The sequence below is a fragment of the Motacilla alba genome, chromosome 18 (genome assembly GCF_015832195.1).
Source record: "Motacilla alba alba isolate MOTALB_02 chromosome 18, Motacilla_alba_V1.0_pri, whole genome shotgun sequence".
Lineage (NCBI taxonomy): Eukaryota > Metazoa > Chordata > Aves > Passeriformes > Motacillidae > Motacilla > Motacilla alba.
Window position 1 is genome coordinate 5,923,905 of NC_052033.1, and position 14,474 is coordinate 5,938,378.

The 14,474-nt window shown below is 44.8% G+C and overlaps 1 protein-coding gene across 2 annotated transcripts in view; it reads right to left on the reverse strand.

The window, feature by feature from the left end:
• Positions 1-1,336: 1,336 nt before the first annotated feature.
• The window catches only part of LOC119709323 (protoheme IX farnesyltransferase, mitochondrial), a 95,373-nt gene continuing 82,235 nt past the window's right edge, over positions 1,337-14,474 (reverse strand). For both annotated transcript variants that reach the window (XM_038156937.1, XM_038156936.1), the window contains one exon: positions 1,337-3,619. In XM_038156937.1, the coding sequence (XP_038012865.1) occupies positions 3,177-3,619 (443 nt within the window). In that variant the 3' untranslated portion in view covers positions 1,337-3,176. The remainder of the gene's footprint in view (positions 3,620-14,474) is intronic.

The following is a 14,474-nucleotide window of genomic DNA, read 5'->3' on the forward strand; positions in this document are numbered from 1 at the left end:
CCACATAAAGAACGGGTGTTCCATGGCTGGGGGTTGGAACAAGATGGTCTTTAAGGCTCCTTTCAACTCAAACCACTCTGTGATTCTGCAGAACCAGTTCATAGGGAGTTCCTGAGTAACCAGGATAAAGAATGACAAACAACCATATTCAAGTTATCCAAATGGGATAAGGGAAAAACAACATTGCATTTCCGCTGCTGTTCCAGGTTCAAGGAGTCCTCAAAGCCTGATGTTTGCACAGCCCAGCACAGAAATGCAGAAAGCCCAGGGTTATCTCCTGTGCAAAGCCGTCCCAGCAAGGCACCTCATGCACCTCACCTGCCTCCTTCCCTGCAGAATTTGGGCAGCAATATCAGCAGTGCTGGAGGAGAAATGGCTGGCATTAGTCCTTCCTGGGGGATCACAGGGACCACAAACATCTTGGGTGATGGCAGACAGTTCAGGATTTCTCATTTTCCATAGTGGCACCAGCAATACCAAAAAAGAGACCTGAGAGCACCTACTGCAATATCCATCTCCTGCTAAGTCTTCACTTTGGCAAGGTGTCTGTTTGCAAAGCACATGCCACAGCAACATTTCCTAAAGGCTGTAAAATGGCAGCATATGGACACCTGACACATGGGCAACGTGCAGTAGAGCCGAGAACACTTTCTAGGTAAAGAAAGCGTTTCTTTTTAAATAAGAAAATTAAATAAGTTATTATCTTACATTTAAATCCCAGATACACTGATTGTACAGCCATGCTTTCCTCAAGGCCAGACCCACTGGGTGTGGAGATGGTGCAACCCAGTGACCTGCATTTTACAGACATTCAGTGATTATTACAGAGCTCCTGTCCAGCCCTAAACCCTGTGAATGTTACACATTTTGGCCCAAGAAATGAAGATGACTCTCTTCAGAACCCAACCACAGGCATGTCCTTGAGACCTTTAATCAGAATGGAATTCCTCAGCAGCAGGGAATTGCAGGCCATCTGAAGCCTGGCTCTATAATGACTTAGAAGAAACCCACAACCCTCCTGCCTCAGCACCACCTTCTGCCTCTGGGAGGAAAATCTGTGTTTTTTTGTGAGCCATCTGCTCTTTTTAGGTTCATCTCCCACCTACAGGTTGACCAAATTCTTTGGTTTCACACAAACTCCTTCCACTCACATGTGATTTATTTTCAGTGTGCTGCTTGCACAATAAATCACAAGCTATCCTTACTCTTGCAGTGGTCAAGAACATTGCTGCTCTGAGAAGTGCCCCAAAACTACCAAATACCTTTGCAATTAACTGAACTTGACCAGAGTTTCAACAAGAAGTGAATAGTTTAAAACAGATTTGAAGCACTCATCTCTTTTTTGACAGTATGCACTTTATTGCAGAGAAGACTGGATGCATTTTTAAAATAAATTCAGGAGTTGCAGTTTCCATACAGTTTCACAAAGTGTCCCCCACAGTAACTAGAGCACAGTGGAGTCTGTCAGACAGTGAGGGAGCTCCATCTTGTCACCTGCAATCACTCAAGTCACCAAATCTTGCAGGCAATTGTTTAAGAGCCATGGAAACAGGTGGCTCTGCTCCTGCAAGAACCTCTGCCAGAGAAAACAGAGGTTAAACTGTGTCACTCCTGATTTACACCAGCATAACTGAGACCAAGAGCCAGGCTTGGATCATGAGAGCAGCCAGGGAAGGTTTTCTGTCAGTGTGACACACCTGTGGTGAAAGATTTGTGACATTTCCTGAGGGACTTTATTTGAGAACAAGCTCGAGACAGTGTCTTCCTTTTCAGGTATTGCTGTATCTTTGGATCAGTGCTCATCCTGCTGCCCCATTCCTCTCCACATGGGAAAGAAATCTTGGCATGAAAACACATCAAGTCGTAACAGGCACCACCACAATAAACCATCACTGTCTCTGTCTGCCCCCGATGCTGCTGTGTTTGGGAGCGCACCAGGAGGTCACAGTCAGCTCCAGGCAAGATGAGGGTGAGCCACAGCTGAGCAGCAGGATCAAAAGCATGTTAAACTGTGACCAGAAATGCTCTTCAGTGTATCATTTAACAGGGATAATGCACTCTTCTTGGGAGACCATCCACAATAATTGCTTTGGAGAGACACCAGATGCATCAGCAAGTGAACATTCTGTTAGATTAAAATCCCCAGCCCTTTTTCTGTAAAATGTGTTTCCTTACCTATTAATCACCCCCAAAGCAAAGCCCTTCTGAGCCACCACCCACACTGTTAAACACAGCTCAAGCTCTTGGTGCCAGTCCAGAGCTTGTCTAAGGATGCTGAGACTCAATGGGCTGGCATAAGACACATTAACACAGAAAAGCCTTACAACCACCCAGCTCTGGGACATGCTTCTCACCTCCTCCACAACTCACAGCCTCTCTGCCATAAACAGTGATGGTGGTTTTTACCAGCAGAAGATCTGACACACAGGGCTCAAACACTAATGACATAAAACCACACGGGAGTCAGAAGTTCCCTGTGATGGAAATACAGTAGAATGGCTCAGTGTGTCCAAGGGATATGCTACAGGAGAGCTGTTTGAATGCTTGTGTGTGGTGTGCTGAAAGACAGTTTTCTCCACTCCTTTAGCACTGTGCCAGGTGTATGAGAGCTAAAAATCTACTGAGGTGATTGGGAGCCTTGGGAAGAGCAGCCAACTGAAAAAAGCCCCCAAAACTGAGGGTTTTGGTGTAATACCAGTGCAGGGATGGCACAGATTCAGAGAAGAAGAGCTCACCCTCTCATGTCCTTCAAAGCTTAAATTAAAGGAAAGGGTGCTTGGGGAGAAGGGTGAGAAATCATTCATTGGTCACTTCCTGATGGCTTCACCAAGGCTGCCACTGCTGATGGCAGCACGTGTGCACATGTGACTTCCTAACTTAACTACCTCAACTACCCATGAGGACAGAGACCATGACTCAAGGGACTTAGGAAAGCCATCCCAAAGTGATGTGCGTCTGGCATAGGCTAAATCATAACCTGTGATGAGTTAAGGGGCCTAAGACCCTGAATGCTTTAAGCTCTCCTGTCTATTCCCTTCAAAAAAAAAAACAAAATTATCACATGAAGTGGTTGCTAGGCACAATGATTCTTCTTCAGACAGATTCCCACAGGATTCCCCCTTGCAATCACTAAAATATACTACCTGATATGTCACGAGAATGACAGGTATTGACATTTAAGGCAATCTAATTTCCATTGCCATCTCATGACTTCCCCCGGGTAGATCGCCTTTGTCTTCCTTCTCCAGGACCGATTTCTTGCAGGTGAACATGACAAGCAGCAGCATTGGCAAGTGCCACAAACTGCAGAAGAAGAGCTTCCTGGAGCTGCTGCGGTCAGCATCCCTGTAGAACCGAAAGCCGAGGTAGGAGATGTAGAGGTTGATAGGGAGCGAAATGACGGGGAAAGTCCACGTGGTGATGTTGAGGACAGGAGCCACCGTTGAGAGTCCAATTAAGGCCAAGCAGTGACGCAGAGCCACCCGCCTGCACAGCCCTGGGTGAGTGACAGACATCATACAGTATCCTCCTCGGGAGTAATCTTCCCGCAGACCCCAGCTGAGGGCATTGAAGTGAGGGAACTGCCAGGAATAGAGGATCCCTCCCAACAGTAATGCACCTGCGGTGGGAGAGAGAGTGTTAGATGGTCCCTGCAGCAAGTGCCACACACAGACCTCAGATGTCACACCCTGTTTGCAGGAGGGCAGTGCTACTCACCTGTGACACCAGTGACACTGCACACGGGTGGCACTGCTCTGTACAGGGACAGGGCAGCCCCATGAGATAAGGAACCTCTGGATTTCATGGCATTCACACAGGGTTGGAGCATGGTGGTTTATCTGGTTTTGGAGCACTTAATTTGAAAAGCATTTCAGCAAGTCACTTCCTTCTAAAGAACTACTGCCAACTGGTTCCTGCACCAACTCTCTCTACCTGAGGGAAGATTGGTGGGAATGAAGCGAAATTGGGCAAGAGATTGTATTCCTGGGAGCATCTAGATTCTACTCTCAGGTTCCTGAATTGGTGTGTCCAGAGAAGAAAAAAGCTAGTGGGCAGAGCAATGGTTGCATCAACCAGACACAGGGAGCCCAGCTCAGTGACAGAGGACAAGGAGGACAAACTGCTGCTCCTGAGACCTGGGGAACACCACACCCTGCTAGGCTGGAGCTAGGCCAAGCCCTCTGCATGAGGGAGGGAACTGCTCCTGGCACAGGACAAGCTCCATCATGGACCTGGGCAAGGGGCAGAACTGGCAGAAGCTGCTAATGAACTAACAGGAGATGGAGAACTTACTCCTTCAAACCAATTGCAGAAACTTCTGATCAGTTTGATCAGGTAACTCTATTCACACCAATTAACTACTTTCACATTTAAAAAGGAGCTATGGAAGCACCACATCTCCACAGCTCTTCCTGGGACACAGTACAGGGTTTATTGAAGCAGAAGCAGCTCATGTGCTAATTTTAGTGAGCCTCCAGGAGGCCCTCAGACGAAACTCCCTTCACTAATTTTATCTGAAGACACAAAAAAATCCCCCAAGGCTGTTGTAATGTTATGGGCATTCCTGGGTTTTCCTTTTGTTTACCCAGCTCCCAAAGCCCCTGCTCTCACATTAAAATGCTTTCATTGTATCTGCCTGCCTCCATGATCTCATTCTCTACGGAAACTTCTCCAAATGGAGTCATGCATCCAGCGTTATCTTAATGACCTGAGAGAAGCAGCAAATTCTTCTCCAGCAATTCTGACAAAGCCCAAGTCACTGTATCCTCTGAACAGCTTCATGGTTCAGATTTCCTCTCCATCTATTTCTTGGAGCTGTGCATGCCTAGTTTGCAAAATTGCATGGTTTGCAAAATTGCCTTTTTTCCCCCTCCCTTATCACCAGTGAAGGAACTCTTCATTAGACTTCATGCAGGTTTCCAGTAGCTTATAAATGCAGAAGTGGTGCAAAAGACACATCTCACTGCTTTTTTGAGCAAGTAACAAATACTCCTTGAAGTGAGTAGGTACCTCTGGAAACTGATTACATGAAGCACAGAGATAGACACACGCACCTTGGGTGTGCAGCTTTCAGAACATTTGTCTGCCACAAATTCCAGGTGATTTCATGGGAATCACAGGATGGTTTGGAAAGGAACTTAAAGATCATCTCATTCCATGCCTTGAGCAGGGACACCTTCCACTAGACCAGGGTGCTTCAAGCCCTTTCCATCCTGGCCTTGGATATTTCCAGGGATGGGGCAGCCACAGCTCCTCTGGGCACCCTGTGCCAGGGCTTGCCCACCCTCACAGAAGAATTTCTTCCTTGCACCTAATCTAAACCTTCTCTCTGTCAGTGTGAAGCCATTTCCCCTTGTGACTCCAGACCCGTGTAAATAGTCTCTTTCCATGTTTCTTTTAGGCCCCATCTGGTACTGGAAGGCCACAATCACATTACTCCATTTCCTGGTCTATGGCCCAAAATGCTTCAAATCCAGCTACACAATCCTTATAAAGCAGATTTTTTTTTTTTTTTTTTAATGTGGATGTTAGCACCTTTTCTCAATTGGAACCTTTTAAGATTGGCTGGAAATGATGTACCCCAAAATTACCAGTAATTTCAGAATATCATGGCCAGAAAAGTCAATTTGGCCCTAAGAGAACAGTACTTGATTCAGTTCTGCTGAAACCTGAGGGAGCAGCTCTGATGAAATAAACCAAAATTAAACTTACTGAAGGAGCAGTTCTCCCTACATCAGGAGACGCAACAAGGAAAATGTTCTTACCATAAGTCACTCTGTAGCTTTTTCCTGTTCTTGTAAAACACATTAATGGAGGCAAGATCCTGAATGTGCTACGCCTAAGAGAGCAGTATTTTTCAGGTATCACATCTGAAATGCTTTAGAGACATTAACTTGTCATTGTTCAGAACTTAGGTAAAGGTAAGCTACAATGATCTATCACCTAATGACCCTTAAGCAGGTGAAGCCAGGGCCTAAGACATGGAGCAGAGGCTGTCCCTGCTTCCCACGGCTCCAGACCTGTGTCTGTGTCCCTGTGTTTCGGCTCTAACGCAGGTTTTGCTTTTTCAGTTGTTCAAATGCTGTGCGCAGCCAAGCTCAAAACACACCCTAAACCTCAAACACACAAAGCCCTTTAACAGTTCCCTAACTATGACACCATTAAAAAAAGTCATCTGGAGAAACTTTTAAACACAAACAGACCAACTAAAATACTTGAGGCTGGATTCTCATTTACAAAGCTCTGGTTTTTACATGCAAGCCTTTGGAATTTAATTACTTTGATTACATTACAACCATTGAGATAATTGATATTTTACAGAGAAGCTGAACAGTGAAACAATTTAATAGCCCATTATGAGGACTTTAACTGACCCAATCTTTTTGTTTAGTTCCCATGTGCTGGGACATCCTGTAATTTCATTGACCTAGGCAGAGATTGTTGGGTTGTCAGAGATTTTTAAGTGTCACGTAAGACTGATGACTCGCAAAGCACAACACATGGTACAGTACAACTCAGCATCAAATGAGCTCACAGTAGGAATCCTGTCAAGCCCAGAGCAGACACTGTAATACTCCTTAATTACTAGATGAATGTTAACTATGTCATAATTAAGTCAGCAGTGTTTTTTAGCAATATTACAGCGAGACAAACTCTGGAGACTAATCTGGTTCTAAACAGAGCTGATCTACTCTATGGCCTCTGTGCCATTCTCAACAGTTTGGGAACTCAGCTTAATCATTGCAAATCTCCCTTTTCCCTACAGAGTTTATAATTAAATGAACATCAGACAAGGCTGCTCCCAACTGGAACACATGGACCTGGCCCAGGGCTCACAAGAGCAAAGCTGGTTGTCAGAGCAGAGTCATTGCTTGGGCAGTGGGAGACAGCCAGCACCCAGGGACACCCAGGGACACCCAGGGACATCCAGCACCTTGGGGTCTCTTGGTTCCTCCACAGCTTGTGGAAATCTGAGCACAGGCAGACTGACAGGAACTCAGATCTGTCTGCTTTTCTGCAACAGTTCATAAATTGCAGGACCACAAGTACCTGGCTGGCTTGTGGGTATCCCAAACTCCCTAGTCTTTTGGCCAAATTTTTAATTGCTGCAATTGAGCCCATTTATGACCAATTCTTCTCTCCAAGTGTGAGAACCCGGGACAGATGCAGCAGACACTTAGAAATTCCAATAAGTTGTCAGATCAGACCTGTTTGATTTTGGAAAAAAATGAAGTCACCTAAAGAAAACAAGGCCCAGGTCTCCAGAACTCTTTCACTCTTGTGTGCAAAACAGGAATAAAACATCTTCTTCCTGAGTTCCTATTCTTTCATCTCTTTTCACTGTCTTAAATCATCCTAAAAGTTCCAGGATCACAGAGAACCAGGTAGGTCCTAAAGCACACAAAGAGCTCAAGATAAATAACAGGTTTTATTATTCCTCATGAATTTTAAGGTTAAGCTATTATTTCTTTTCTTAAATTCTTTGTGATTTATTTAAATAGTAATAGACCTCTTTTATAATAAACAAGAACAAGCTGAGATTTTTATTTTATTTTAATATATAAGATAAAGCAAAAATGTCAGCTGGCATTGAAGAAGGTAGAAAATAGTTCTTTCTTTCTGTAAATATATTTTCATCTAGTGAAATACTGAAGTTTTATAAATTGCATTTTTATTAAAACAAACAGGACACTAAATTTCACAGTCATTCAGCAAGTGCTTGGATGCTTTACAGTTCAATAAATTTGGGTCAGATTTGGAAATAATTGTAAGTTGAGACTTCCAAAAGCAACTAGTGACTTTGGGTTTGCAAACTGCAGCAGCTGACAGTCTAATTTTCAGAATTGCAAGAGCAAGAAGCACACCCTTCTGAAGTTCTGCTCTTTAAGGTGTCAAGAAGGCCATGTGGCTCTTCATAAATCTTGATTCAAACTTCATGGTTTGTTCCTTCTAGAGCAATTTATGATGATCTCATTTGCTGGATGGTCCAAATCTCAGATGAGAGAACAATGTCAGTGCAGGAGCCAGACTAAGTCCTTGGGCAGGAAGAGCCCCTAAGAGGAGGAGGCTGGAAAATGGTTTTTAGGGTGTAAGTCCTTGCAGGCTATGAGCTCTGACCACTGGTTAACATCTGGAGAGGAGAGCAGAGCATTCAGGCACCAACAGCTCCTTGTCCTGCCCACCCTGGGCTCACACCAACATCAGAGACACAGTGATTAAAAGCTCCAGATGCAAATGCCAGTTGCCCAAACTTCTCATGTCCCATAAAGGAGAGTGTTCAAGTCCATACAACATCTACTCAAGAAAGAGTACATACAGCTGCTGAGTTATCAGTGCCAACATAACTCTGAGCAAACTGAGCAACCTGAGGACTGCAAACCTACCTTCTTAACCACTAAAGGGCAGAAATAATGTTTGAACTCTGCCTGCCTCGTGTTGAGGATGCCACTCTCTTAAGTAACGATTTGAAATATGCCTCTTTCATGCCGGCAATACCTGTCATCATCAAAGAGCTTTATACCTGTTCAGTAGGCACATGGAGCCACAGTCATGGTTTCACCCACAGATGGATTATTTTCAGCTTAAATGACCACTTTGCAATGGTCCAGCTGAAACTCTCAAAAAATTTCTGAAGACAGGTTTTTCCAGCAAAGTCCTTGAACTACAGAAGGGCACTGGCTGGAGCACAGTGTGCTGGTGGAAGCTCCAGACTCAGGAGCAGGATCAGCTAGAGTCTGGCCAGCCTGGGCAGGCAGATGAACATGGGCCTGTCCACACAAGTCAGGACAAACGTCCCAGATTATCTACGGGGACTGCTGTATCAACACCATGTTCCATAGTATTGATATTGGTTCCATGGTTTTCCAACACCATGAAAACTCACTGCAGAGGAACAACATGTGCCCTCTTCTTGCCCTTCTCATTGTACTGTAAAGAACACACGGTGCTTTCCCCCTGCACAGGGTTCTGCAAACCTCTCAGATCCTGTTCAAGCTGCAGACAGGACAAACACCTATTCACCTAATCAATAAAACAAAAGTATAAGGACAGGAGCTACCTGTAGCATCAGTTCAAGAACAGACTTGCTCCTTCTGTCTTTGCTCTGGTGCTGCATATGTATAACAGGAAAGTGGCCAACCAGGCATTAAAATAAACATGGAATAGTTAAATATCAGCTCCAAAACAGATGTTGAAATCTTAACTGCATTTCCCAAAGCTGGTGTTTACTGCCTTGGCAACCTAAGAATGCTGTTTTGCTTAAAGCACAATTTTAGTAATTCTTCTGCCCTGAATAATGTGAAGGAATTTTTAAATTATTTCCAGACATTGGTAGCTGTGACTTAAGAGAGGAAAGCACTAGCCTTTTGTCTCTAGGAAACGGGTATGGGTTTGGCTGCTGTAGGGAGGGGAAGGTTTTGGCAGTGTAAGCTCAGCCTCTTAATGGATCATAGTCAGGAAACAACCACACACCGTTTTACTTGATAGCACACAACTGGCTCTCTTCCCTTAAAAGATGTTGAACAAATTACTCCTCTTTAACCCAGACAAGGTAGATTAGAGCTCAGAGATTTGACTTGGTCCAGCTGTATCCACCTGCTTGCGAGCGCCCGTGCTGTCTCAGGCGGCCTTTTCCACCTTTTCTACAAGAAATTTTAACATAACCAGTCCCAAACTCTTCACCACAGTCCTACATAAGTTTCACAGGATGTAAACATTCACAAGAAATATAGAGAATACATGTCTAAACCATTTATTTTCTGTCTTTTCTTTTGTGCTCATTCACAAGTTTAACACAGTAGTCTTCCCTAGAGATTTGCAGCTGTGAGCAATTCTGGGGGTAAAGAAAGATTTAAAAATCTTGTCAAAGTCTAGTTGCCCTCTTCAGGTTCAATGCAATCTTACAGGATTATTTGGGGGTATTGGTACAAAGATTCACAGTGGTTTGGACAGTCATGGCCAGACTGTGATGTTCTGATCCAGAAGGACTGGTTTGTTCAGCTCTTGGTTGCATTTTCTGTTTGTGAAGGAGAGCTGGAAGGTACAATCATTACTGCCTGTGCTTCAGCTTGTTTTGGTGATGGAAAATGATTGTTAAATCAACTGACCTCCAGTTACAAGTGTTCAAGATACTGTCCTGATATCATCCCTTCTGAACAGGAAATGTTACCAGCTACTTAATTCTTCCCACTGTCTTTAGAATTAGGAACAGGATTAGCTCGTCAAAATTTACATCTTAATTTGCAATTATGCAGCCTTCTCAAACATAAAGACATTTGGGAATTACCTAGACACTAACCCTAACCAAACTGGTGCAATTCCCCTCTACTTTACCCACATCAGCACCTTAGCAAGACAACAATCAGCACTTTCGCTTCCACTGGAAAACAAAAGTAGATGCTACTGCTTGTGCTGGATGGCACGAGAGTGGCGAAGCAGCCTTGAGAGGAGAAAGAGAAAGTATCACTTCTAAAGCTGCACACAAGGTCCCTGGGCTGGGACAATGGTCCTGGCTGTCACTGTGGGATGCATGGCCCAGGCTGCATTGTGCCCCTCCAAGGTTACACTGTCGTGGAAACCAAGGGCGACGAGGAAAACACTGGAAAACTCAAAAGCTTCATGGTCAGGGGTTTCAATAGCTGTTTCTTTTGAAGGATGCACAAAAGGCCTGTGGAACAGGAGCATCTAGGGGCTGCAATAGACTCCTCTGCAGCAGTACTGAAAGGGAAGGAGGTGTTGGCCGTGTGTTTGGCTTGTCTGCAGAACAAAAGGATCCTCAGCATCCACCAGAAATAGGAAATGAAGTTGGCTGTGGGATTTTTCACCTTGAGAGAGTGTTCCCGGCTTCTGCCTTTAACAGAAGGAAGCCAGATGTCCTCAGGTATGCTTGCCACATAGAAAAAAGTGTATGGATATGTATGTGTATGGATACACACAGGCATGTGCACTTCTTGTGTGACACACAACAGGTTATTGCAGCCAAAAGCCTCACAGGGAAACACCTTTCATTACACAGGCAAGGCTGAGAAAACAACACCACGTAAAACTTGCCTTAGCTAACCCCAGCAATAGATGCCATGAAAGAAGAGCCTGTTGGGTAAGATAAAAAGACAGTCTTTTGCAAATATGTTTAGGAAGCATTTACCAAAGGACCAGACTCAGCAGAGGACTGCGAATCTGCAGAGCCATGCAGGGGCTCCTCGTCAGCCACCTCTTTCAGGCTCTGGCAGGGCTGCCACTAGCCCAAGGGTGGGAGTCCCTCCTGCAGATCCCCCCTTCCTGATTTCTCTGTGGGTGTTGTATTTCACACCCAGGGGCTCAGGGCTACCCCATCAGCCACAACGGGGTAGAGAACCAGGCAAAGGGCATACTGCCTGTGAACTTGTGGGGTTGGTCCCCAGGTGCCCCAGCAGTGGAGCTGCCATTTCTTTTGTCTCTTATGAAGATGGAAAGGAAGAAAAAAATAGCCCACTGGCTTTTGTCCTAAATTCAGACCAGCTGCTCACTAGTATTGTCCCTCTGCCTCATTTTTTTACAGTTTTTACCCCCACAAAGCATACTCCTGGGCCCCCAGCTCCAAGTCTCATATGTCAGTGACATGAATATCTGTTTCCTCTGGAACAGACCACAAATTCTGCTCTTTCATCTAGGAAGTGAAACCCTGAAAAGCTGAGTTTACCAGTGGGAGTTTATAGCCAGAGCCTCCTCTCCTCCGGCAGTGGGATGCTGGAGCTGCCCTGCTCTGGCGGCTGGCTCCCAGACCTGCTCCCACATCAAGGGGATTTGAAAGCTCCAAGTGCTTAACTGGAAGGGACACAAAGATCTTCAAGCTAATTTTGCATGCAATTAAGCTGTTGTTTTGCTCTCCTTCCTACTGGCAGACAAGTGTTACACCAGGGAAAGTATGAGAGACTCCAGCCTTTGGCAGGTTGGGCACAGGCCCCCCTCTTTCCTATTCTCCTTTTTTTGTTACTGAAACCATCCATCTGCCAAATGTCACTAGCTGATAAGAACTGCCCATTTTTAAATCCCCTTTTGTAAATAGATGCTGGCTGACATAATTAATGTCTACCATACAACACAATTTGAATTACAAAGTAAAGGCAATTTAAAAATCAGCCTCCACATGATTACAATTGATACTGAGTCTATAAATTCCATACCCCGAGGAATTATTTAAATTTCCGAAAATGAATGAAAATCAGTACAAGATGTCTTTCAGGGGAACGAGACCAGGAGTGGAGCATCTGATAAACTAAACAGTCTCTTTAGATAAACATTCTTTGGTGCAGTAATACCTCTGGCTCCTGGGCCACTGCGGCTCTGCAATGTCTGCTGCACTGTCAGGGCCCTTATCTGCTCTGCCACCACCTACTCAGAATAAATCTCTTTAGCTGATAAGCACATTAGGTAGAGGAGCCCTGCTTGTCACTTCCATCTCGCTGGGTGGTTTGTATGAACTCCGTGGCACCAAACTGCTCGCGGCAGCGATCCTGCTCGCCGGCGGGATCCAGCCTTCGGCGCCCGAGCAGAGCACGGTCCCTGGAAGAAGCACAACAGTTCCTGGGCCCCCAGCGTAACAAGAACATGGGACCATGTCCTTTGGAGCAAGACCAAAGGAGTCCACAAAGATGATAAGGAGACTGAAGCATCTTCCCTATGGGGACAGGCTGAGAGAACTGGGACTGTTCACCCTGGAGAAGCGAAGGTTGCATGGAGACATCACAGCAGCTTCCAGGATCTGAAGGGGCTACAAGGAAGCCTGAGAACAACTCTCCATCAGGAAACGTAGTGACAGGACAAGGGGGAATGGATTCAAACTGAGAGAGGGGAAATTTAGATTTGATATTTGGAAGAAATTCCTGGCTGTGGCATTTGAATCTACTCCAGATTCAGTGTTCTGTTAACTAAAAATAACAAGTTTAAATGGACGTTACTCAAGGGAGAAAAAACAGCAGCGTGAGGATAATTTAAAGCATGTATGCACTCTTACACACCAAAATAAACAGCTCTGTTTCTTTCTTTCTGTGCACAAGCTCAGCAGCATTGCGGCACAGCCAGGAGCTCTTCTGCTTGTGGATCCTATGCAGGAGGGGGATCTGGCTCAGAACAGGGGACACTGTCAAGTTTGACGCATCTTCCTGTCTCTCTGCTATCACTTAAGGTTTTAAGTAGAATGTCTTTATTTTCCTGCTAGTCATTCCCTTGCAAAATAATTTCAAGATATCTTGATTTACTAGAAAAACAAATCTCTTCAGAAACAAATAGTCCCAAGAAGGAGCAATGAAGGAAGCAAATGTGTTACTGCAGATCACAGGCTGGCAGTTAAGTTCTGCATAAATACCCCAGATATGTGGCAGTGATATCCTTGCGATAAATTACATTTATCATGCACTTCTGACTGTCTCACCTGCACTCACTCCCCCAGCGAGGAAATGTTAACATTCCCCATCTTTCATCAGTTTCAAACAGCTGCCATTAAAAAAACACAAACCCCCCAAACCCACAACAAAGAATTCCACATCTTCCCAGAGATAATCTTATCTTTTGCTTTTGAAATGGGAGGTTTCCCCTAAATTACTTTGGCACAAAATCCAGGGATGGGGGTGGGATGTTCAATCAGGCTTAGGAGCATACAGTTGAAGTTACCTACTGGGACAGAAATGGAACCAAACATTCCTGGGAAGTACCAGGAGGTCCGCAAAGATGTATAGTGTAAGAAATTGCTCAGAGGGCAGTGAGGCTCTGGCACAGGCTGCCCAGAGCAGCTGTGGCTACCCCATCACTGGAAGTGTCCAAGGCCAGGTTGGATGAGTCTTGAAGCACCCTGTTCTAGTGGAAGGTGTCCCTGCCCCTGGCAGGGGGTTGGAACACAATGGTCCTTAAGGTTCCTTATGAACCCAAGTCATTCTATGATTCTATGATTATTCTATAAATTACAGCAAGTGTTTGCATCACTGGAAATATGAGGGTCCCAGATTTCTATCTGTAAACACACGGTATTTTTTTCTGGTGCAAGAAACTGCTAAGGTATTCATCTTTAAAAGTCATAAACAAAATGAGGACAAATTAAAACAAGGTTGATCCACTCTGAGATACTTTGTTGTTTTTAGCTCTGGAATTGGAAATGAGGAACCATCTTCAACTCTCTAAGGCACCATCTCCAACTCTCCCAAAGGACAAGATATGTCACAGCATCCATGTCATGGAGCTCCTGAAGGGAGCAGGCATGGCTGTCCTAACAGTTACAAACAACAGTTTAACACTTGGCTCCCCCCACAAATGGTAATGAAAGGGCTACACTTAAATATTGTTTTCCCTATAACCAGCAATATGTACAACAATGTGGCTGCTGTGAGAAGATTACAAGGAGAGAAAATCCACAGGAAAATGTAAACTCAAAAACCCACCCTTTTAGTGGTGAGAACTTTCCTTCTCATTAGTTTCCTGCCTCCCTTCCTTCACATTCCTCTTTG